General features: G+C 50.8%; 1 protein-coding gene across 7 annotated transcripts in view; it reads left to right on the top strand.

Moving 5' to 3' along the window:
- MYLK (myosin light chain kinase) overlaps positions 1–24946 on the top strand; it is a 287445-nt gene that overhangs the window by 183996 nt on the left and 78503 nt on the right. For 6 of the 7 annotated variants that reach the window (XM_025377289.1, XM_025377293.1, XM_025377292.1 and 3 more), the window contains 6 exons: positions 6555–6692; positions 7545–7742; positions 8438–8687; positions 15177–15248; positions 15677–16662; positions 23815–23931. In XM_025377289.1, coding sequence (XP_025233074.1) covers positions 6555–6692; positions 7545–7742; positions 8438–8687; positions 15177–15248; positions 15677–16662; positions 23815–23931 — 1761 coding nt within the window. Of the gene's footprint in view, positions 1–6554; positions 6693–7544; positions 7743–8437; positions 8688–15176; positions 15249–15676; positions 16663–23814; positions 23932–24277; positions 24394–24946 lie in introns of those variants that run through there. The other variant, XM_025377295.1, reaches the window with a different exon arrangement.

Here is a 24946-nt window from a genome sequence, read left to right as displayed (position 1 = left end):
TCCTCGCACACTTCTCTTCCCATTTGCTTCTTAAGTTCTGGGAGGAAGGGAGGCCAAAAGAGAACAAGGCTATGGGAGGAAAAATCCTTTTTATGCCACAAAGTAGCCATTTTGCTGACTTCAAGAAGGTTCTGTGTGGTTAGGAGACAGCTTTTTGTTTAAGGGGAATTCAGATGCCCCGGGGATTTACAGCTTGCACAAACCCCCTGGAAATGGGAAGGGGCTGCGTGGCATGTCAGCAGGGAAAATGTAACTCCTCTGATGAATCCTCCAGAGTTGACAATCCTGGAATTTAGGGAAAGGAGGAGGCTGGTGGTGATCCCTGGACCATGCTAGATTTTGAACTCCAAATACAGGAAGGTGGGGGAACTATGCTTCCACGGTCCCCCCCCCAATCGGTGATCTATTGAATTTCCATAGTATAACGGGATTTGGAGTGAATCAGAATTGCTGTTGCAATGGTATTTTGCATTGTAATAACTAAGGAATATAGCTCATGTTCACAGCTTGAGGAAAATATTTGGTAGATCTAAAATTAAGGCAAACGTGCATTGAATGCAAATTTGGATCCAGGAGCATGGGGCTTCAGAAAGTAGCACATTGACCAGCAAATGTTGGCAGGTAGAAAAAAACACTTATAAGGAGAAATTCAGAATTTAGTTGTTTTTCCTGCTAAAACCATAGAAAGAAAAGGAAGGGCCATGGAGGGAAGACGGGAGAATTACTGTAGTGCGGAAGGAGATGCCAGATCATGACCAGCCCCCAGGACAAAGGCAGCAGTGGGTTCCTAGTGCCAGGTCCCAGAGGAGCTAAAGGCCTCGCTCCTGGTGCTGGGTTTGAAGAACAGGCTTTATTGGTTATTTTATAAGAAGAATTAGTGCAAGAGATAATAAACTGCTCCTGTTTTGTGGGTGTCTAACTCTTCCTCTAAATAAGAGCTTTCCAAAACGCCATGTTGGGTATCAATTTATATTAGCATTTTTAAAGTAAAACCACTATCAATTTGTTTTTAAGAAGGAATTGTTTCGATAGGAAAAGTCTAATTGGCTAGAAAAGCTGGCTTGTTTTATTTAATTCTCATAACAACTCCACTTGACACGTCCAAATTCACTTCACAGATGAAGAAAGTGATGCTCAGGAGGTGATGGCAGCTGCAGGCAGTAGCCCAGCCCATCAGGGGCAGCATCAGGTCCCCACCCGCTTCGGCCCATGTGCTTTCTGCTTGGCTGCTCTGGGATCCTGATAGGTCATTTGTTTGATGCTTTTGCTTCACCAGAGCAATCGTTTCATGTTTAGTTTCATGACTAGGAACTGTCTTCAAAAACTTCTAATAAGTCAAAAATAGCCAAAATGGCAGGGGTGGAAAACTCCATGGGTCTATAGAATCATGAAGTGGGGAGTGCGTGTATCTGTCTCTCTGTCTCTCATTCTCTCCCCCTTCCTTTGCTTCCCTTTCTCCCCGCTCTCTTCCTCACGGTCCCTCTTTTTCTTTTTCTGCTCTCTCACTGTTCTTCCCTTTCTCCCATTCTTGCTCTTTCTTAAGTCCTGTTAACAGCTTTGGCTACATGGCATCATTTTTACTTGTCAGCAATCTGCTTTGGCTTATTCTTAGTCATTGTGCTTGTCTTTCCCGTTGGAGGACGGCCCAATCAATCTTTTTCCATTCTGTCAAAATGGGACAGTAGCAGTTTAATGACTGAGTCCGTGAGTGAATTGGCTAATACCAAGTAACAGAGCAACAGATAAATGCACTTTAGGTCCTTAATCTTAGGCAAGGAAAGCGAGGAGACTCAGCCATTTCTGCACGCCAGGAAGAAGGCCCTCTCTGGGCTCAGTCTCAGCAGACCAGCGGGAAGCACAGCTGTGGGAAAACCCAGGGTATATTTAGTGTGGCCCCATTTGAGCTGGGCAAGTCTGTCACTGGGTCCCGGCAAAGCATCCCTTGCTATTTGTGTGCCATGGCCAGTGTGTGTCCTCCCAAGACGAAGAAGGCTCGGGCTCTCTGAGACAACCATGTCACTGGGGGCCTTTTGCCTCAGACCCTGGTCCTTAAACCAGGATGCTGCTAGAAGGAGGCTGAAGGATAAGCAGAGAGGAGTGACTCCCAGCATAATGGATAGCTCGGGACACGAATGGCAATGATGACAGAAAGCTCCTCGTAGAATTGGGATCTGCCTCTGCTCCCAGGACAGTCAAGGGAAAGCACCCAGACCAGGACCCCGCCAGCAGCATCCCCCTCCTCGGGGGGCATCGCAGCCGCAGGACCTTAGGACAGGCGAGCTTCTTTCTCTGAGTCCCAGCTCCCTCCACTGTAAAACAGACACAATCTGCCCAATACTTCCGAGATGTTGAGGATAACACTGAATGAGCTGTGAGCATCTTTTGGAATCCTGGAGCGCTGGGCTTTATAAGGAATCATCATCCGTGAAAGTTCTGGTTTGAGGGGCGCTTCTCACTGTAGTTCTTATCAGGTTGAATTTCCACAACCGAAGGAGTCAGTTGGGTTGGAAAAGTCAGAAAACATTGATTTTTATACTTCTTGTGTGCCATGTGTTGTTCTAGCTGTTTTACATGTTATTTTTTAATCATCTAAAACCCTGCAATATTACCATGCATTAGACTGATGATGTAGACATCATACTTTTCAGTATTATGTTACCATCAGTTTAGAGGAGAGAACACTGAGGCTTCCTTTGGGAAGCTTGCTTCAGATCACACAGCCAGGGCCATGCATTGAGAATGCCAGTTTCCATCTGTCCCTTCGTATCTTATCTAAGTCCACATAAGAGTGAGCATAAACTGATAGAGTCTAGAGGCCAGAGATGAGCCAGAATAATTTGTTTGGCTTTGGAATGAATTGAAATACACACACACACACACACACACACACACACACACACACACACACACACAGACACGTGTTGCCCTTTTCACCTGGCTTGTCTCTGTTCTGCTTTAGTTTTTCTCAGTTGCCAGGGATCTAGGATGTGGGTCAGCTGACAGTGTGTTTGTCCTGGAGCGGTCACCATGGGCACCGTTGGAGGAGACTGGTTCCCTTTGAAGAGATGCCTATGTAACATCCCGGCCTTGTCTTCGGAAGGCCTGGGCATGAGCTCTGGGTCTGCCCACACTGGCCCCATGACGTTAGCCAAGTCACTTCCCCTTAGTTAAGTCTCTCCTGGTCTCTACACCAGTACAGTGGAGTGGCGAGTTGGAATTGGGTCCCACCTTGCTGGTCTGAGAACAGGCTTGTTCTGAACATTCATTCCCAATCATTTCCATCTTCCCTTCATTCTTGCTATAGGGCTTTAGGGAACAAAACACAGGGCCAGAGGCAATGAGTGACACCAGAACTAAATGTCTGCCGATCAGCCGGTTCCTCCCAAGTTCACTCACTCATCTCCTGGAGGGGGTGCAACGAAAGCTTGTCCTCAATTTACTTTGAGATATATCCCTTGATATTTTTAAGCAATGCATTTGTATTCCTAACAGTATTTGCCTCAGGTCATATAAAAATGAGCCCATAACCCTTGGGTGAGGCCCAGACTCCATTGGTTCTTTGGCTGCTGATAAACCCATCACGTAATTGAGCCCAAGTGGATAAATGTGAGTCAGTTCTCATGCCAGCCTCATACAAATGTTCTCATTGATAATGAATGGTTGTATAAAGTATTTTTACCTATTATCTCTTTAAAACTACCCAAAGTCCTGTGATGATACCATGACTCCCCCTAGAGACCAATGAGGAAGTGGGGCTTCAGACCAGGCAGACTAGCCTGAGGCCGGGATCCCCTCCACAGCTGCCGGTGGAACCAGTGAGCTGCCTGGTGGGAGGCAGCTGCCGGGCCACCCTTTCATGCATACTTCTGAGCTCCCAGGGGAGGGAGGGACAGATAGGCTTTTAGTCCCCAATGGCTGAGACCCACAGGGTGACTTGGCTTTGCCAAACCCCTAGACCAGGAAACAGGGTCTGTGGGAAGAACCTAGAGAAGGTGGGGTTGAAGAGGGGACTGCCACAGGCTTGAAGGGGAGTACGCTGGAGTTGGTGAGGTTCCCGTAGCATCTAGGAATTTGAGCCCATCTGCACGAAGCTCTGTAAGGCTGGGGACTCGCTGAGATTGCAGAGGCAGGAACAGGGAGTGCTGTGGAAAGACAAAAACATTTTGTCTTTGAGCCTTCTCAGTCTGTGCGAGACAGGAAATTCCTCAACTCTCCCAAGGCAGCCAGCTTTCCCGACTGCTGCAGCCTAGTGAGAGAAACAAGATAGATCTATCCTTTTCCAATCGTGTGTCCCCCAAGCCCACTCCCGGAGCCTCCGCCAAGGCCCCTGGCAGCCCTCCGTCAAAGGCTGCGATGCTGAGTCAGGAGGACCGGAGAACAGCAGGGGCCTGAGAGCCCCATCTTCCAAGGGTACCGTCGGGGGGTACCTGCTTTCACACTCAGGCTCCATGCCCTTCAATTGCACCTGCTTTGGGGGAAGTTTTCCTCCAGCCTCTTGGGCCTTCCCAGTCTCTCCCTATCCAGGTTCCCAGAGGCTGGGCTAGGAGAGTTCTACAGTAGGCCTGCTTTCATTTTCAGTGTCAACAGATAAAAATTCAGTGGCAACTTTGGAGGTGAGACCTGCCCAGATACATTACATACCCTGGAAGCCTCCCCTATGACTCTGCTTCTTGAAGAAGGTCTAGTATTTGTGGTCTTGTGTTGATAAGAACCCAAAATGCCAGCAACCCTTTCCCCAGAAACTTAGGGTTTAAGTTAGAGATATCCTAACCCTCCCCTTCTCAACAGCCGCACCTGCCAAAAACAAAAACAAAAAACGCTAAAATGGCATTGCTGAGATTCAAGCTGCCTGGCTCACAGGACCAAGGGAGAGACCACAGGCTGGGCAGCCATGGCTTGTCCTGCACCAGGATTGTCCTTTGTGAGAGGTGGACAGCAGGGCCAGCCACTCTGCAGCCCCCTCCCCTTCAGCTCCCGTGAGGCGGAGATTCTAAGAATGAGGAAAGGCTGTTCACCCACCTCCACAAGAAACTGAATGCGAGTGAGGGGCCAGGCCTCTCACCCTCCTTGACTTGCCGACACACTCCCTCTCTCAAATAAATTGATTTTTTCTCCCAGTTTTTATTGAGGTATTATCGATGTACAATAAACTACATAGATTTAAGGTGTTCAATTTGATAAGTTTTGCCATATGCACACACATGAAACCTTTGCCATGATTTTTTAAAGTGAACTTCTCATTGCCCCCAAATGTTTCCTCATGCCCCTTTATAATCCAACCCCCCGTCCCCTGCCCCACGCCACTCCTGATCTGCTTTCTGTCACTGGACTTTGCATTTTCTAGAATTTTATATAAATGGAGTCATCCAATATGTGCTCTCTCTTTGTCTGGCTTCCTTTTTTTGTTTGTTTGTTTTTGTTTTTGAGACAGAGTCTTGCTCTGTCTCCCAGGCTGGAGTGCAGTGGTGTGGTCATGACTCACTGCAGCCTCAACCTTCCAGGCTCAAGTGATCTCCCACCTCAGCCCCCCGAGTAGCTGGGACTACAGCTTGGTGTCTTTCATTCAACGTAATTATTGTGCAATCCATCCCTGTTGTGGTACCCTCAGTAGTTTATTCTTTTTTGTTGCTGAGTAATATTCCATTGTGTGGATATATCACAATTTGTTTATTTACTCACCTGTCGATGGACATTTGGGTCATTTCTAGTTTGCAGCTATTTTGAATGAAGCTGCTCTGAACGCTTGTGTACAAGACTTTGTATGGATATGTGCTTGCATTTCTCTCGCGGACATACCCAGGAGTGGCATGACTAGATCCTAAGGGAAGTATATGTTTAACTTTTTAAGAAACTGCCAAACTGTTTTCAGGAGGTTCTGTACCACCTGCCACACGTATGAGAGTTGCAAGTTCCTCCACATCCTTGTCAAGACCAATTCCTGGGATGTGATGTCTTTTTCTTTTTAGCCGTTCTAATGAGTGTAGTGTCTTTGGCTTTCATGAGGTGCTTAAAACCTCCTAGGATGGGAATGGAGCACCATATAATTATAGAAAATGATAGAGAAGCTCTTCAGTTCTGTCTTAAGAAGAAAATAAATGCCTGTTTGCTTCTATATGTTACACACACAGATCATCTCTGGCAAGATGAACAAGAAACTGAAAACTCGTTGCCTCCAAGGAGAGATGACTTGTGGCTGGAGGATGGCGGGGGAGGGAGACTTTCCATACTCTTTGGTACCTTTTGAATTTTGTACCATGTGAGTGTATCATTTATTTGAAAAAATAAATAAAATGTTTTAAAAACTCACAAACTTATAAAAGCTCATTGTTCATTCTTGGCTATCAGGCAAGAACATTGTCATTGCCAAGCAGAGAAATAGGAGGCATCTTGTTCCTAATGATCTCTAGGAACTCCAAACGCTCTTTATCTGTTAGCTGCCAGTTTCTGGTGGGAACCTGAGCATCAACACCGTCGTGTACCAAGTGGTCATTCAGTCTGTGTTTGTTGAATGAATGCATGAATGTTCACCCCACGTTCTGTTTTCTACCACACAGAAAAGAAGAGTAGCGGGAAGAGCGAGTACCTTCTGCCTGTGGCCCCCAGCAAGCCCACTGCACCCATCTTCCTGCAGGGCCTCTCTGATCTCAAAGTCATGGATGGAAGCCAGGTCACTATGACAGTCCAAGTGTCAGGTCTGTCTCTGCAGCTGTCTCTCAGGGATTAACATGAAAATTGGTTGCAATGAGTATTGCTCTCCAAGGACCTGCTCACATCATTGATCCACCAGAAAATCAGATGGGACCATCAAACGATGGACCCAAAGAAATGGAGACTCTTGTCCTCTCTTTTCTGCCTTCTCTGGGTAGGATTTTCTGGATTCATGATTAAATGGTCCAGAGGAAGAGGATGGCCATATAGCTAGAGCAGTAAGAGATTAATTTGAAGATATAGTGTGGCCAGTGTTGCTGGAAGGTAATTTGAAGACTGGTACAAAGCCAAATTATAGGCCGGGCGCGGTGGCTCACGCCTGTAATCCCAGCACTTTGGGAGGCCGAGGCGACAATGGATCACGAGGTCAGTAGGTTGAGACCGTCCTGGCTAACACGGTGAAACCCCATCTCTACTAAAAAATCCAAAACATTAGCTGGGTGTGGTGGCAGGCACCTGTAGTCCTAGCTACTCAGGAGGCTGAGGCAGGAGAATGGTGTGAACCCAGGAGGTGGAGCTTCCAGTGAGCTGAGATTGTGCCACTGCACTCCAGCCTGGGTGACAGAGCGAGACTCCGTCTCAAAAAAAAAAAAAAAAAACTGTGAGAACTTCCCAAATCTCAGAAGATGTTCTCAGTTGCTCTATTCAAATTTTAAGGTCCTCCCGACAAACCCACGAGGTAGATCCTGTTCGAATTCCTATTTTACTGATGGGGAAGTGAAAGCATAGAAAGTTGTTGGAGTGTTTCATCCAACATCACTGTATTAAGTGCAGAGTTGCTGCATGGCCAGGGAGGACCTCCCTAACCAATCCCCCTTCCCTTCCTCCTGGTTCAGGGAATCCACCCCCTGAGGTCATCTGGCTGCACAACGGGAATGAGATCCAAGAGTCAGAGGACTTCCACTTTGAACAGAGAGGCACTCAGCACAGCCTTTGTATCCAGGAAGTGTTCCCGGAGGACACGGGCACATACACCTGCGAGGCCTGGAACAGCGCCGGAGAGGTCCGCACCCAGGCCGTGCTCACGGTACAAGGTGAGGCTGACCCACTCAGAGCGAGTGGGAAGGAGGAGCTGTTGCAGCCTCTCCAGAAGTGATTTGGAGGCAAGGAAACCATATGAGGCTACTTTGTTCCCACTGTGGGCCGTCTGCTCCCTCAGTCCTACCCCAGCCCCGGAGGCCAGCTCCCTGTCCAACATCACAAGCTCTGACTGAGTGGGGCTGCCCTTCCCAGCTTTCTGAAGTCCCTGCCCTCTCTGAGTTACTGGTGCCAAGGTGCATAGAGTACTAAGAGGGAAATCTGTAATATACTTAACAATTTGGCAGTAATAACTTTTGAGGTGAGTTATGGGCTTAACAGGGTCCTTGCCATTAGACAACAATATTTAAGAGGAGAGACAAGTTAAGCACACATAAAGTGAGTGACAACTCTTAATCACACACATTGGATACAGATCATTAGCACCTGGCTTGGTGCCCCTGTGCCTTCTGGGCTGCCTCCCCTTACTTTGGATATACAGTCATGCTCATATTATCCTCTGAGAATGTATCCGAGATGGATGTGCAACGAGAAGGGTGTGCTGCATTTGTGTGTCCAATCACAGTGATTTTGGACAAGCTGTTACTTGGGTGACATGCTATCTTCCCACCCTTCACCACCATGGAGAATTGAGTGGACACTGCCTGCTGAGGGGTCTCCCTGTTTAGCTCTGCCCTTTGCCAACTTCCAGAGCCTCACGATGGCACCCAGCCCTGGTTCATCAGTAAGCCTCGCTCGGTGACAGCCTCCCTGGGCCAGAGTGTCCTCATCTCCTGCGCCATAGCTGGTGACCCCTTTCCTACCGTGCACTGGCTCCGAGATGGCAAAGCCCTCTCCAAAGACACTGGCCACTACGAGGTGCTTCAGAATGAGGACGTGTTCACCCTGGTTCTAAAGAAGGTGCAGCCCTGGCATGCCGGCCGGTATGAGATCCTGCTCAAGTGAGTCTGCATGTCCGGCCAGCCTCCCTTAACCCTTCCCTCCAAATTCCTAGCTCCCCTAACCTGGGTCTGGGCAGCCAGAAGAAGCACAAACCAATGTGGGGCTTGGACTTCCAGGTAAAGCAAGTGCAGGCTCGGTGCTGCTCACAAGCTTTTGCTTCTTCCACTTCAGTAGAGCAAGTGTTCATTAGAACCTTCCCTTTTGAGCTCAGTTCCCCAGAATCCTGTCTTGTTGCATCCTTGTTCCCCCATTATGTGGCCTATGGTGAGTATGAAGGAAGGAGGAATGGATTAAGTTGGAAAAGCAGGGGGGGAGGGGGAACGCATTTGTTATCTATTGCCGTGTAACAAATTACCCTGAAACTTAGCAGCTTGAGACGTTTATCATCTCCCAGCTGGGAATTTGGAAGCAGCTTGGCTGGATGATTTTGAAGTTTCAGTCAGGATGTCAGCAGGGGCTGCAGTCTCGGAGGCTTGACTGACACTGGAGGACCCGCTTCCAAGGCTCACTCCCGTGACTGTGGCAGGAGGCTTAGCTCCTCACTGGCTGCTGGCAGGAGGCCTCAGCTCCTCACTGGCTGTTGGTGGGAGGACTCAGTTCCTTGCCTTGTGGACCTCTCCGTGGGGCTGCTTGAGTGTCTTTACGGCATGGCAGCTGGCTTCCCCAGAGCTAGTGATCGAAGAGGGAGCCCAGGTCGGAGCTTGCAGTGTCTTTTAAGACCTACCCTTGGGGCCGGGCGCAGTGGCTCAAGCCTATAATCCCAGCACTTTGGGAGGCCGAGACGGGCGGATCACGAGGTCAGGAGATCGAGACCATCCTGGCTAACAGGGTGAAACCCCGTCTCTATTAAGAAATACAAAAAACTAGCCGGGCGAGGTGGCCGGCGCCTGTAGTCCCAGCTACTCGGGAGGCTGAGGCAGGAGAATGGCGTGAACCCGGGAGGCGGAGCTTGCAGTGAGCTGAGATCCGGCCACTGCACTCCAGCCTGGGCAACAGAGCGAGACTCCGTCTCAAAAAAAAAAAAAAAAAAAGACCTACCCTTGGAAGCCACACACCATCACTTCCGACTTTGTTAGAAGTGAGTCACTAAGTACAGTCCATACTCAAGGGGAGGTAAATTCAGTTCCACCTCTTGGAGAGAAGAATTTGCAGACATTTTAAAACTGCCACAAGGAGGTTACCTTTCCCCATTACTTTTTTCTCTCCTTTTCAAGGTCTTGCTAGGTTACGTGGGCAGGTCAGCTCCATAAGGCACACTGCTACATGTCCAGGCCTAGAACAGTGGTGAGCCCATAGTCCACATTGGACTAATGAATAATCTAATGAATAATCATATTCATTAGATGAGTATGATTCAGAAGTGCTCTTTTACCTGGAAAATGCTCTGTCTCTTAAAATCCTATGCCAGCCCTGGATTGAGGGAGACAGAATGCCTTCTGTGGGTCCTGGGGTTCGTGTAAGCATCAAAGAAGAGCATTTGTCTGCACCTAACCTACAAATAGGAGGCCGTACCACATCCTGAGGATGGTTAGACCTGTCCTGGCCCGGGTGCCTGACCACTTTGCAAGGGGCTTTCTCTCCTGTACTTTATCATCTCCCCATACTGAGCCCATCATGTTCACAGCTCTGAGCTACAAATAGGCTCTAGAGCTAAATGCCAAGGCTACTGCAACACCCAATATGTACCCCATCCCCTTAGGTCCTTTGTGACCATGTGCTTTATACCTGTATCAGTTATCTTTTGCTGCAAAACAAACCACCCCAATACTTAATAACTATTAAAAATAGCTACTTTTTAAAAAGCAGTTTTATTATTTCTTAAGAGTCTTTGGATCTCCTATAAAGTTCTGCTGATTTAGGCAAGGCTAATCTCAGCTGAGCTCAATGACATGCCTGTTGCAGTCAGCTGATGGGATGCTTGTGGGCTGCTGGTCACCCTGCTGTTATTAGCAGTCCACTCAGAACGCATCAACTGCCTTTGCCTTATGCTTGAACTAGTTATTACCAGGAACTAGTTATTATCGGGAAGGCCACTCTGCCTCCAAAATGGGGAGAAGGTACACGCTTACTCCCTAGGTCAGTACAAAGAATGGAAACCGGTGATGTATAAAAATACCTGCTGATGATCTTGTCTGTATAGAAGGAGAAGTACTTTGAGATAATACTTATGTTACTCAAGCCAGACATCCTAGAGGAGATGAGCTTGTTTTGGGATTTTGATGGAAAAGGAGGGTTGAGTCTTGGCAAATGTGATAAGGCTTAGCTGTTGAGTAGGCCGAGCAAGAAAGGGTGGGGTGGAGGCAGAGCCAAGCAAAGGGCTGTGGGAAGTTTGCCAGGCCAGAGAGGAGGCGTGCACCAGGAGGTCGGCAGGCAGACTGTCTGGGGCCAGCTGGGGACAGTCATAAAATTTAGACTATCCCAGCTGGAAGGGGCCTCAGAAGTTATCTAACCTCATCATCATTTAATAATGGGGGAAACTGAGATCTCAGAGTTATGGATTTGCTCGTGGCCACCCAAAGGCAAGTAACAGAGCCCAAGTTCAAGCCCTCATCTTTTGACTGAAATCAGATGCTCTTCCATTCCTTATGGCTCTGCATGGAGAGTTTCTCCCAAGTGCACAGGGAACTGGAAGGACCTGGGAAACCACACGAGAGCCTCCACCTGTGCAGCCTTTGCCTCTTTTTCTTCCCCGAAGTCCAACCTCTTCATTCCTTTCAGAGGCCACTGCCCTGGCCTTGACTTTGTCCCCACCTAAGAAGAAGCAAGTCTGTGGAGAGTTTCCTAAGCGTACGTGGCAGGCCTGCCAGAGACCTCGCTCCTTCAGCGACTTGGACCCAGGGCAGGGTACCTTTCGAGGGGAACGACTGGATGGCTGGGAGGAAGCCAGGGGTCTGGTGTGCAGGGGCAGAGGACTGGGCAGATCCTGCCTGTCCCTGCTAGGGTTGTGAGGCAAGTATGGGTGGGTAGTTTCTGCCTCTCTTCCCTTCCTAGCTCTTGTCTACTGAACCAAAAGGGAAATGACAAAACGTCAGCTCAAAATTCCAGCTGGAATACTTGAAACACTTGATACTTGCCAGGAAATTAGTGTTTTGGTTTTTTTTTTTCCCGAGACGGAGTCTCGCTCTGTCGCCCAGGCTGGAGTGCAGTGGTGCAATCTTGACTCATTGCAAGCTCCGCCTCCTGGGTTCACGCCATTCTCCTGCCTCAGCCTCCCGAGTAGCTGGGACTACAGGCGCCTGCCACCACGCCCGGCTAATTTTTTGTATTTTTAGTAGAGACAGGGTTTCACCATGTTAGCCAGGATGGTCTTGATCTCCTGATCTCATGATCCGCCTGCCTCGGCCTCCCAAAGTGCTGGGATTACAGGTGTGAGCCACCGCGCCTGGTTGAAATTAGTTCTTTAAACTGATTTTCCCATATAAAACCCATCCAAGAGGTAGACGATGCAGGGTGGGACAGGATCCAAGGCTTTGTAACCAATGGGACTCTTATTCAGGGCTTCATTAGCAGAGGACTCTGTTTGTCTGTGAAAGTTTCAGTATATAGGATGACAGCCCTGTATGCTCTGTGGCAGCTCCTGGGATGCGGCCTCATCTTCAGCCCCAGCCCTGATTTTGTAACGGGGTGTGTGCAGTTGTCGAAGATGGCCCCAAGACCCTGTTCCAGCAGCTTAGGTGATCTGACGTGTGGGTCCCACGCAGGAGGCCACTATGAACTTTGTAGGCTGCAAATGAACCTACGGTTTGTCTTTAAGGCCCAGCAGAGATTTCAGTGTATGGCTGTAGGAATGGTTACCACCAGATCACCCCACCACCGGATGTTCCCCTTAATGGGTCAGCCTTGGTATCCCAAGTCCTCCACCTTCCTCTGACCCCGTAGCCTGCTGGGTGCCACAGGGCAAGGCCTGGGGCTGGACTGGGCAGGAGCCCTTGAGAGGCTTATCTGAGTCTGTGCTCCCCAGCTTGAGCACAGGTCATGGGAAGTGACAGAAGCCCTTACCTGCTTCCCCCGTGGGGAGAGTCGGCTTCCTCCAGCTTGGGGCACAGGGCTGGCCACTGCCAAAGCCTCAGAGGAGTCCAGCTGGGGTAAAGCAGCCATCTGGGCAGCATCTGCTCCTGATGTTTACATCTGGGCTGTGTTCTACTGGTGACAGGAGAAACTCTGCTGAGGAGATGCTGAAAGGACTGCCAGGCAGACACAGCCCTCGGACATCTCATCTTCCTGCTCCATGTCAACCCAAGCACCCACAAGGCTGTGCTTAAAAATAGGAAAAGAATGGCCTGACCCTGGCCAGCAGCCTGGCAGAAGCAGGGTGACTTCACATGGTTATTCTACAAGCTCACCCAAAGCCCATAAGCCTTTTTGAGTGTTGAGAGCCTGGGGCACACTGAGAACCTCTTAGTCTTCCCAGGGCCTGGCACCCATGAGGTTTCTAACCACTGTTTGTTGAGCAAAAGAACACCCTGAACTCAAAATTCTCCAGACTTGAGACTCCGTGCCCTTGAGTCTGTGCCCTCTGAGAGCCTGAGTATTGAGGAGGGTGGCTGGGAGGCTATGGGATGCATGGCCAGGGAGGAGAGAAGAGTGAAAGAGCTAAGGCAGCCAGGAAGGTACCTGCACCAGCACTGCCTGGGACAGCACGAGGGCACTGGGGAAACAGACAAAGGAGAGGAGCCCAGCAGGCAAGAGGAGGGCTGGAGGATAGCAACGATTGGCTTCTCCTTGTTTCAAATGGGTGCCAGCACCAAACGGTGAGCGGTGCCCCAGAGCCCCTGAGAATCCTGTGCTAGGCCATGGGCTGCCAGTGTCCCTCCACTGGGAGGGAGGCCTTGTAGAATGAGGTGGAGACCCACAAACACCAGCAGAATGCACAAGAACACATGGTCAGATGCCTGTCTGGGTGGATGTAACTCACATGTGCACATATTCCCAAACATGGACCTCCAGGTGCAAGTGCCCACCAGCTAGACCAGTATATGTGTGCATCATGTGTATGACTGATATCTACATATGCGCATGGACACACACATGTCCCAGACCAGATTTGTACTGATAAGCAGAGTAGGGTGGGGTGCAAACGTCATAGGGTCACAGTTCCTAACCCCTGCCTCCACTAGCAAGCTCTGTGAGTTTAGGCAAATTACTTAACCTTGACCTTTAGTGTTACTATTTTTTAATGGAAATGAGGTCTTGCTATGTTGCCGAAGCTGGTGTCAAACTTGCCAGGTCAAGCAATCCTCCCACTTCAGCCTCCCAAAGTGCTGGGATTACAGTCGTGAACCACTGTGCCTGGACTACTTTATCTTTATAAGCCTCATTTTTCTTACCTTATAAAAACAGTGCTGACTCTAATCTCACAGAGCTGTTCTGAGATTAAATGAGATGGCTCATGTAAAGAATCTGTCACAGAGCTTGGCACATCTGCTATTGGGTCTGAGTGCTAGTGAGACGGCCACATCCAGGGGCATGAGTGGGAGCACTGTTGTCAGAGACCCTGAGGGTCCCACCCCAGAGCCCCTTTTCCTTATCTTTAAATTGGGCATGGCAGTACTCTATACCTCTCTGGCATGCTGTGGATATCAAGAAAGAACTGTGTGTGGGTGTCATGAAAGCTGGAGGGTGCTGTATGAAATGCAATTGTTATAATCATCACTAGTCATCTCTGGCTCACAGACCTGCCTCCACCCCTTCCCCTAGCCTGAGCAGAACCTTCTTGGCCGGTCAAAGCTCAGAAATGCCAGCAGGTGGCAGCCTTATGGGGTTGGAGGGACAATCTGCTGCAAATGCACTGCAATGCAGCCAGGCAGGGTACAGCCCCTCCCCTGAGCAGAGGGCCTGAGCCTCTGTGCACCAGCAGGAGACTGAGTAGGTTCATGGACACGAAAAAACCTGAGCCCTCCCCACCTGAAGGGAGAAGAGAAAGGGCCACTCATGTGGGAAAACACTTGTTGGGTTTTTAACACAAAAAGTTCTGATCTGAGAGCATTATCAATGAGTGGGGGTGGAGGGTGCTTCCATTCCTGGGAAGGAGAGGGAAAGGAACTACCTCTGTGTTAAGGGATCATGGAGTCAGAGTCAAGGTCACTGGGCAGGCCCACCACCAGGGCCTATCTGTCTAGACCCAGCTGCTCTATCACAGTCCCCAGCAGGGTTAGCCTTTCTCCTTCCCCTTTTATTGGTTGAGTGACTGATTGATTGAATGATTACATTATATACTTACAGAAAAGTATTCCTACTTCTGGATGCCTGTCTTAGCTGTTGTTCAGAGATTCTGTTTTTCTTCTTCTTTTTAAATAAGAGATGAGAAAATAAAGGGTGACCACAGAGTGAGAGGGTCCTGCCCTAAATCTAAGGCTGGGGTGAATGTCACAGCCAAGCCGTCGACTTCCATCTTCCCTGGTGGCCAGCAGCCTGTGATCAAGTCCACACTGAACAGGCCCTTTGCCCAGAGGGCCTCTTGATCTTTATTGATCTTTGGAATTCCTCAGGAACCGGGTTGGCGAATGCAGTTGCCAGGTGTCACTGATGCTACAGAACAGCCCTGCTGGAGCCCTTCCACGGTGAGTGCCCCCAAGAGCTGCCTCACCAGGCCATGCCCGCATCCCCACCGTCCTCCAGGCCCCAGCAGCCCCCGCCCAGCAGCCCTAGATTGTTTGTGTCCTGCAGTTGAGGCTGCCAAAGCCAGAAGGGAGAGCCTGGAAGGCGAATGAGGGAGGGAGAGCAGGGGAAGGAGGGAGGGATTTTTTTTTTTTTTTTGCACACACCCTTATAAGGCTACTGAAGTCATTACCGATGTAATAAACCAACTAAGCAAGCGAGCGCCTCTCACCAATGTTCCCATCTATAAACACAGCCTGGCCGGCCTTCCCCCTCCCCTCCCGCTCCCCTCTACCCTCCCACCCTCAGGGATTTGCTCTCCCCTGACGTTTCTTCCTTACCCAGCCCCTTTTCCTCCTGCTACTTTCCTTTCTTCCTTCACTGGTTGCAGGGGGAGGGAGCCTGCCAGCTGTGAGGGCCTCTGTGGTGGAGGAGTTGGTGCTGATGGTGGTGGTAGTGACCGCTATGGGACCCTGAGGCCTGGCTGGCCAGCAAGAGGGCAGGGTTGGCCAGAGGAGGAAGACGGCGAGGACGTGCGAGGGGTGCTGAAGAGGCGCGTGGAGACGAGGCAGCACACCGAGGAGGCGATCCGCCAGCAGGAGGTGGAGCAGCTGGACTTCCGAGACCTCCTGGGGAAGAAGGTGAGTACCAAGACCCTATCGGAAGACGACCTGAAGGAGATCCCAGCCGAGCAGATGGATTTCCGTGCCAACCTGCAGCGGCAAGTGAAGCCAAAGACTGTGTCCGAGGAAGAGAGGAAGGTGCACAGCCCCCAGCAGGTCGATTTCCGCTCTGTCCTGGCCAAGAAGGGGACTCCCAAGACCCCTGTGCCTGAGAAGGTGCCACCACCGAAACCTGCCACCCCGGATTTTCGCTCAGTGCTGGGTGGCAAGAAGAAATTACCAGCGGAGAATGGTAGCAGCAGTGCTGAGACCCTGAATGCCAAGGCCGTGGAAAGTTCCAAGCCCCTGAGCAATGCACAGCCTTCAGGGCCCTTGAAACCCATGGGCAATGCCAAGCCTGCTGAGACCCTGAAGCCCATGGGCAACGCCAAGCCTGCTGAGACCCTGAAGCCCATGGGCAACACCAAGCCTGCTGAGACCCTGAAATCCACTAGCAAAGAAGAACTCAAGAAAGACGTTAAGAATGATGTGAATTGCAAGAGAGGCCATGCAGGGACCACAGATAATGAAAAAAGATCAGAGAGCCAGGGGACAGCCCCAGTCTTCAAGGAGAAGCTGCAAGATGTTCGTGTGGCAGAGGGCGAGAAGCTGCTGCTCCAGTGCCAGGTGTCTTCTGACCCCCCAGCCACCGTCACCTGGACACTGAATGGAAAGACCCTCAAGACCACCAAGTTCATCGTCCTCTCCCAGGAAGGTAAATGAGCGTGGGGGTTGGGGAAGAAGGGGCCTCTGTACCAGGGCCACTGCTAGCTCATGGAGCCTTGTTCTTGCTGACCCCTGTCAGCAGCCCATAGCCTGGGTAGGAGGGCCGCACCCCTGTTTCCTGCTCACTCAAGGATAGGTCCCCGCTCAGGGACCTTGGGTACGTGCACCAAGGCTGGGGCTAACGGCTGGGATGCTGGTCCTTGTGGCACATGCCCACATCTCGGCGCCCATCTGGCAGAGCCCTCTCATGGCACCGCCACCTGTGGCTCCCCAGAGGAGACCTGAGCCTGAGTTGATTCCCAGCTCCAGCATGGACAGGGCTCTGTTCACAGGCTTGGAGGTGGGGGACACGGAGGCTGGAGCCAGTGAGAAGCTCTGAGTAAAGAGCTGTTTAGAGCAGCGTCTTAGGTTTGGGGAAGGGTGTGCAGTGACCAGGTGGCACGGAGCTCTGAGTTGGGGTCAAGAATAACTTAAGTCTTGATAGCATTATAGGGTTTGAAAGGATCTGTCAGGAAAGCCAAAATCCCAAAACAGCCCCTACAGCACACACTCACGGTCAGACAGAGCTGCTCGCTTCCTAATTTGGATGAGACTTTTGTTTGCTGGTATTTCACATTCTTGGGTGGTGGGGAGAGGAGGGGGGCCCCAAATCCTTCCATCTGTGTGGACTTTTGGGGTCTGGAGTTTTCAGAGGGGCCAGTTTATACTTGGAGAAGAGATGGGGGTGACACAGGAGTATTTTCTCTGGACCCTCAATTTGGTTTGAAGTGCTTTTGTAAATCCCACGTCTAGGTGGGAGCTCCAAGGCCAGCCGACCTCCACACCCCATTCTGGCAGCCAGCGTAGGGATAGGTTGCCAGCACGGAACAGAGTCCTGCCTGAGCTGATGCTGGTGGCTCTGGCCAGAGCCCGGTGTTTTGTTAAGGAGAAAGCTTACAAAGAAGCTCCTGGGAAGTGACATTTCACCCTTGAGGGGCAGAGGGCAGCCACAGAAGAGGCCGGAGTGGACAGGTCCTGTCAAATCTGAGTCAGCTGAGATGTCAGAGTGCTCTCCCCATGGGCTGCTCCCCTCCTTGTCCCCTGGCAGCACCGTCCCCATACCCTCCCTCACCTTCTAATGCTGCCTGCCTTCCCCTCACAAGCAGAATGGAGCATTCGAAGATTACAGAATCCCTCTCAGCCCCCAGTAAGGGTCTGTCTTCCCTCTACATCTGGAACAGCACACCTGGAGCAGTTGAGCATGCTGAATCTCAGTGCTGAAGGAGTGAAGAGAACACTGGCTGGCAGAGAGAAAAGTGTGTTATTTTCTGCTAATGTGTTGACGCAGTAACTTTTCCATGTGGATGTCCTCAGATTGGCAGGGTCCTCCAGAAGTCATCTCCTCCATCCTCCACCTCTGCTGGCTCAGCCCCCCTCCCCTGAGGCATGGGGGATTATTGGGCTGGGGTGACACGTCCAGAGGAGTGGACACCACAGCCTGTCCTGCTGCCCTTGTGGGGCTCTCCCACTTGGAAAGTCCTTGGTAAAACTGATTGGAAACCCTGACTGGGAGCATTTCCCAGGTCGCCCTATGGTGATCTCTCTGGGCAGGATGCAGGGTGTCATCCACCATCCTCAGGACAAGGTTGGAGCTGTCGCCTGGCTGTCTGATCTTTTTTCATTATCTGTGGTCCCTGTATGGGCTCTCTTGCAGTTCACATCATTCTTAACATATTTCTTGAGTTCTTCTTTGCTAGCGAATTTCAAGTTCTCATCAGGCTTGGCGTTGCCCATGGGCTTCAGGGTCTCAGCAGGCTTGGTGTTGGGAGGTTTGTGGCTGCTCCAGACTCAGGGAAACTGAGGTTAAGTCAGCTGGGGACAGCTGCTCTCGGGCTTGCATGGGGTTTAAACCCAGAACCATCAACAGCAACTTACAAACAATTCACTTAACTAAGTGTTGTAAGGCAGACCCCAGGCCTGGTCTCAGAAACCCTTCTGAGCCATTAGCCACTGTTTTCTTGCACCCTGAGTGCCTGCAGTATGTTTTCCCTGCTGGGGCCTTAGTGGTAAAGACCCTAGAGATCCTAGCCACTCCAGCCTCCCTTCCCATGGAAACCATCCCAGAGGGAACACTTCAGATCCAGAGCAGCAGCAGAAGAAATGATCCAAGGAGGGCTGCACACGGAGAGGAGAGAGACCAGGAGAGGTGGGAAGGGATTCCAGAGAGAGCCCCAAATCAAACTGCAAGACATCTTCTAAATATTTTTAAATTGTGTTTAAAGAATAGCTGACATCTGTCGAACACTATGTGCTAGACACTATCTTAGGCCTCTTACACTTTTCACGCATTGAATCCTCCCAACTCTGACTGTACTGTCCACCTAACAGGGAAGTTATGTACCTTGTCCAATGCAAGGTGCTGGGGGTAACAGACCTGGGATTTGAACTCAGGTGGCTGAGTTCCCATGCCTAGACCACTGTGCTATATGACCTCTTAGTTAATTCCTATTATTTTGTCAGGATACTGGTGGCAGCTGAGAATTTGCCTATCAACAGAAAACACTACTGACTATTTACTCCTCGGTTTTGTTAACAGTTGTCCGAAGGTTGAAACACTGATGGTGCCCCCAGCCTTGCCAGGTTTCTGGTATTTTCCCTGCAGTGGTGGAAGCAGACCTTGAAATGGGCCTGTCTTGCTTCAATACAGGAGAGTGCATTGTCTCAAAAAATCACTCCCACCCTCTGTCCCTTCACTCACCAAGACTTCAAGAGCCCGGTGTTTTGTTAAGGAGAAAGCTTATCTTAAAGCCTTGTCTATAGGTCACCACTTGAGCAGGTCCCTCCACAGGGAGTAGGGCATTCTGAGAGGTGGAGTGGGTCTTTTCTCAATAGATCTGGAAAGAGAAGACACACTCATAGTGATAAAAATTGTTAGAGCCAAGTGCTGACAAGTGCTTTGAGTGTGTCGGGAGGAGCTGCTGGAAGTGGGAAGAGAGGGAGCTGAGTGCTGGACTTTGATCTAAGCCCTGAAGGCAGGCCAGAGGGGATGGGCTTCGGGGGGAGGGGGGAGGGTGGCCCACAGCAGCAGAGGCATCCTGCTAACAGCTTGTTCTGGGCTGGAGAGGACGACATGGCCCCAGTTTCATCCTATATCCTGCCAAGGAATTCCAGTCTAAAGGCAGTAGGGAGTCATGCGAGATTTTGGAATGAGGAGCACTGTACATGAAGTTCAGTTTAGGGGTTTTGGTGGACTCTGTGCCCAAAAGACAAGTATAGAGCCTACTGAAGTGGTCGGGAGGAAGACGGTGAAGCCTAGACTAGCATAGTAGCCACAACTACAGACAGGGAGTGACCAGTTCAAGAAGCAAGGATAGAAGTAATGGCACCTGTTGCCTGGCTTGGAAGGGCAGAATGGGAGTGGGGGTAGGTGAAGAAGATAAAGGAATGGAAGACCACTAAGTGTGGGTGTCTGAGTGGTTGGGGTCTCAGTGGTGGTGTCAGTGGGAATAAGGAAGCCGGTGGTTGGAGGAGATTTATAGGGGAAGGTGAAGGAATGGCTCCACTGGCCTCCCGTCCTGCGTCCTTCACGCTCAGCTCAGCACCTGCCCTGCCCCTGGCTTCCTGACTTGGAGCCCTTTTTGCTCCGCTGCACTGATCCCCATCCTGTCAGCTCTGCTACAAACAAGATTCACTTCCTCCAGGATGCCTTCCTGTTGTCACCCACCTTTGGCCACAAGAGACTCTTGCACTGTCCCCTCCCCATCAACCTGTGTATCTGCTTACACTGACTGCTAGTGGACATGCTGTTTTTAGGTTTCAGGGGACTTCTCTGATGTCTGTAGCTTAGATAGGGTTCATAGCCCACAGACCCCCCCAAACAAGATTACATCACCCCATTTAGTTCACCCCCTTTCATGCTGAGAAGAGCAGAAGAGATCTGACGGCCTGGGCTGGAGTTGACCCCTAGTTGATTTGTGGCAGGACACAGACATGTGGAGGTATCCTTCCTCTTCCTGCACCCCTAGAACTGTAGGGCTGATGGGGTTCACAGTTACCACCAGCTGGGCCTGCCCTCTGCCCCCAAGTCTTTGCCCAGCCCTTCCGGGACATGCCTGTGCTGAGGGGTGGGAGGCCGATGGTCCCCTGAGCTGAGGGGAGCTCTGTGGTGGCCTGAGAAGGGCTTTATCTTTATGCTTTGTTTCCTGTCTCCGGGCCAGGCTCCTCCTCCTGGCGAAACACTTGTCCCGGTCTAACAATGAGGATTCATTTTAGTTGCTGTTGTGAATAGGTAATTCATTTGTAATTGCTTTCAGGGTAGAATTTTGCAAAGGCTTTTTAAAAACCCATGTAAGTTCATCCTACGAAAAATTGGTTTATGCAGCATCTACTATGAGCAAGGCATTATTCTAGCCCCCTTTGTTGTGTGCATAACCCACTTGAAGAACTCTGAATTTTCTTTTTTCAGAAACCATATATTATCTTTTTCAGTAGTAAGTTATATTTGACTGTTTGTGATCTTTTCTTACATAGATCCTACTAGATCACCTGCTACAGAAACACGCCTTCATCCTTCTCAGAATGACAAATATGTTTTACTGTGACTGCATTCCAGGCTCAGGAAAAACACTGGTGACAGACAGGGTCACTCCCCTCCGAGAGCTGGTGTGGGAGACAGGCATGCGAGTCGGCAATGGCCTTGTGAGCCGTGCTTTGACATGGATGAGCTCAGAGTTGGGAGCACAGAAGAGGTCCACCTAGGCCTGGGTGACTGGGGGAACAAGGAGGACACCATGCCTGCAGGGGTGACCTGGAGATGAGTGGTACCATCTGGGCTTGCCAGGTGGGCTGGGTAGGCTGGTGGAGGCAGTCCTATAGCAGAACCTCCAGGAAGCTACCTCCCTCCATCCACATCCCCTTCCTCCCCTCTGCCCTCAACTCAGAAAAGGAGAGAGCTAGGAGAGCTTCAGACCCAGGAGCACTTACTCCACGACAGCCCTGAGGGGCTCTCCCAGGCAGAGCTCTGCAGTGGTGCTGACCTTTCCCATCCCCCTCATCTCCCTCTCAAAATTCCCCACCAGGCTGAGGCTTCTCAAAAAAAACCTCTGGGAAACAGCTTTTCTTCTGGAGGTCAAGAATGAACTGTCCCACAGGAAATACCAGATTCTTCATCTGGGGTAGCCAAGCCTGCAAGCCTACCAGGGGGGCCTCCCCAAGCCCATGCACATGGCCAGGGGTCCAGGCTCTGGGCAGGTTGGAAAAGCTGCCTGCCCCATGCCTTGACCTGGGAGAGGAGGCGGGGGCCAGGTCCACATGCCCCCTACTCTCTGTGTACTGTCTTTGCAGCTTGTATCATTTTGACTTAGGGCTCAAGGCAGCTGAGGGACTGAAACTGAAAGAAAATCAAGGATTTGAACAGGATGTGCGTTGGGGGTGGGATATCTGTTCCCAAAGCCTTAGCCCCACCCTGACTTGAGGGAAAATTTCCAGACGGGATTGGTCTCTGCTAAGCCTCTGAGCCCCTCTAGTTGGGGCTAGAGGTCATCTTGGCATCCTCCTGCCCACCCAGGTGAATGGAAAGTTCTCTCTCCAGGACACAGTTATCCTCATTCCCCACTCCTGTGCCTCACAATTCTTACTCTTATGACAGACTTCCTAAAATTCCAGCCTAAATCCTCTCCATTACAGTTTCTACAAATTCTGTCTCCTAACCACAAAGGGAAGAAAACAGAGTGAAGCCTTCCCAGGGGTTGGGGTCTATATAAGGGTATAAGAGGTTGGGAGTAGGGTGCAGATCAGCCCTCTTGCCACAGGTGGTTTATAGGATGAAGGTTTCTCTGTTAAAACATTACCCAGGTGGCAAGGAGTAAAGGGCAATATTACACCCTTACTTCCTCCTCCAGCCTTAGTGAGGTTTTCTGAGCAGAACTGATGTCATCTTTCCTCTTTCTAATCTCCTTGTATTTGCTGGTCAAGTCTGTGCATTTGTGTAATGGGGGGCAGGGACAGTAGTTGGTGTCCACCCAGAATGCACCCAGCTCTTCCTTCCCAATGCCAGCAGCTTGTGGGACATGAGATGGCAGCTCCAGGCGGCAGAGTGTACGTGGCCCTGGCTCTGTCCTCTTGTGTGATGTCTGCTGCCCTGACAACAGGGGCAGCTTTGAGCAGGATGCCCTGCTATTCACTTGCTTGTGCATCTGAAAGCAAGAACTGGGAACTGCCGTCCTTCTGCCTGGCCCAGCAAGCCTCTTTCCACACCCTGGGGAACCTCCTCAAGGTTCTCACAGAGGAGAAGTAACCAGCCCTGGATGAGAGAGCTGGCAGGGGCCAGGACCAGACCCCAGATTCCTGTGTGTGCCTAGCTGACACCTCCTTCCCCAAACCAGGCCAGAAGATGGTGCTGGGAGTGAAGGCAGGCCCAGGGGAGAATCCATGGAGAAGGAAGGCCATCCCCACTTCTCTCTGGGGCAACCAGAAGACCCAACTCTGAAGGGAGGCAGCCCCAGAGGACCCCTCTGCAGGCCCAGTGCCCTTCATTGGCCGTGGTTCTCCAGCTCAGACACCCTTCCTAAAAAGTCAGCTCCTGGGGCCCTGGCTGTAGTCACCACCTCCCAACAAATCTTCCCACAGGCCAGTGCCCCTCCTGGACAAGTGCTCCTCGCCTCCTCCACCCACTTCTTTGCTCAAAGCTCCCTTTTCCAGAATGCAGTCACAGCATCACTGCTGTAAATAGAGTGGGACCCCCTCACCTGTCACTGTTCCTAACAGGTCTGTAACCCTGTGTCAGACTCCTTTTCTCTCTTGGTGACGACCAGGGGGCAGGGCCTGTGTACCTCTCCTTCTATTGTATTGGATGGTCTCCAAAGGCAGAGGCTATTTCTTTACCTTCTTTTGCAGCTTTCATTATGTCCCCACAAGAGGATTCTTTGGAGTAGGGGAGGAGGTATCAGGAAGGAACGGATTTAGGGATCAGTTATTTTGGACATGGGTTATAAGCAGAAAGTGCCCTGGCTTTGGTGAGGAGTAGGGGATTGGTTCCCACAAGGCCTCTGGCTTCTGGGCTCCCAGAGGCTGCCCATGTGACTAACACTCACCTGCTGTGCTCCAGATGCCAGGGCAGGTACTATGACCACACTTGGTTCACTCAACAATTCTTCCTCCCCAGGCTCACTCTGCTCCGTCTCCATCGAGAAGGCACTGCCTGAGGACAGAGGCTTGTACAAGTGTGTAGCCAAGAATGATGCTGGCCAGGCTGAGTGCTTCTGCCAAGTCACCGTGGACGGTAGGTCATGCCCACCCATCACCACTACCCATACACGGGGGTTCCATTTCTCAGCCCCTCCCTTCCCTACCATGCCTTGCCTATGAGACAGAACTGCCCCCAACACTACCCTCCCTGCCCAAAGGCATTCATTTTGGATGTCAACCTATCTTTTGCCAAGAGAAAAAGAGACAGGAAGGAAAGTGGCAGCTCTACTTGATCACCTACATGGCCTCTTTCTTCACCCCTCCCTTGGCCATCCTGTCCCCCTCCCCGTCCTGACCCCCACACCCAGAACCTTCTGAGCTGGGAAGCTGGGGCACTGGGCAGTAGAAAAGACACACCCACAGGAAAATGACTACAGAGTATTTTACAAAAGCCACACAACAAACAAGTGTCCGAGCTGGCAGGACGGACCCAGCAGGGTCAGCCGTGAGGAGGAGGGAGCAGAGCGGGGCCCATGTGGGAGACTTCCTAGAGGAGGTGAGTTGGGACTAAGTCTCTGGATGGAGAGGACAGGCAGCCTCTGCCAAAACAAAACAGTAATAATAATAATAATAATAATACTGCAGAGGGAGGTGGGAGGACACGTCGGGAAGACAGCAGGCCTGCCAGGTCTTAGTGGAGTTTCTGTGTTAGGAAGAGGCAGTGCCAAGCTGCAAGGAACTGGGCTTTGTCCTAGGGAAATGCCAGAAGTGCATTCGTGACTCTTTTTTCTCTCCTTCCTGAGGAGTGTAGAATTGGAGCCTGAGAAGTAGGACGAACCTCGTGATGATTTAGACAAGGAAATGCAATGGAGGGGGAGGGTGTTTCCTGGCGCATTTAGGGCCGAGCCAGGACCAGAACCCCATCCCAAGACTCACAACCCAGTATCATTTCTTTGTATTTGGCACTTACCTGGAAATGTCTCAAAAAGTAGTCTTGGGGAAATAGTTTCTTGCCCTTGAAATGTCTGATTAATAACCATCAGAGACACATCAAAAGCTAGTGTCCAAATAAGGCATCTTGAAGCCCAGCTTGCTTGTTCTTCTCCCTC

The sequence above is a fragment of the Theropithecus gelada genome, chromosome 2, assembly GCF_003255815.1.
Source record: "Theropithecus gelada isolate Dixy chromosome 2, Tgel_1.0, whole genome shotgun sequence".
In the NCBI taxonomy this organism is placed as follows: Eukaryota; Metazoa; Chordata; class Mammalia; order Primates; family Cercopithecidae; genus Theropithecus; species Theropithecus gelada.
This window is presented reverse-complemented; position numbering and strand designations above follow the sequence as displayed.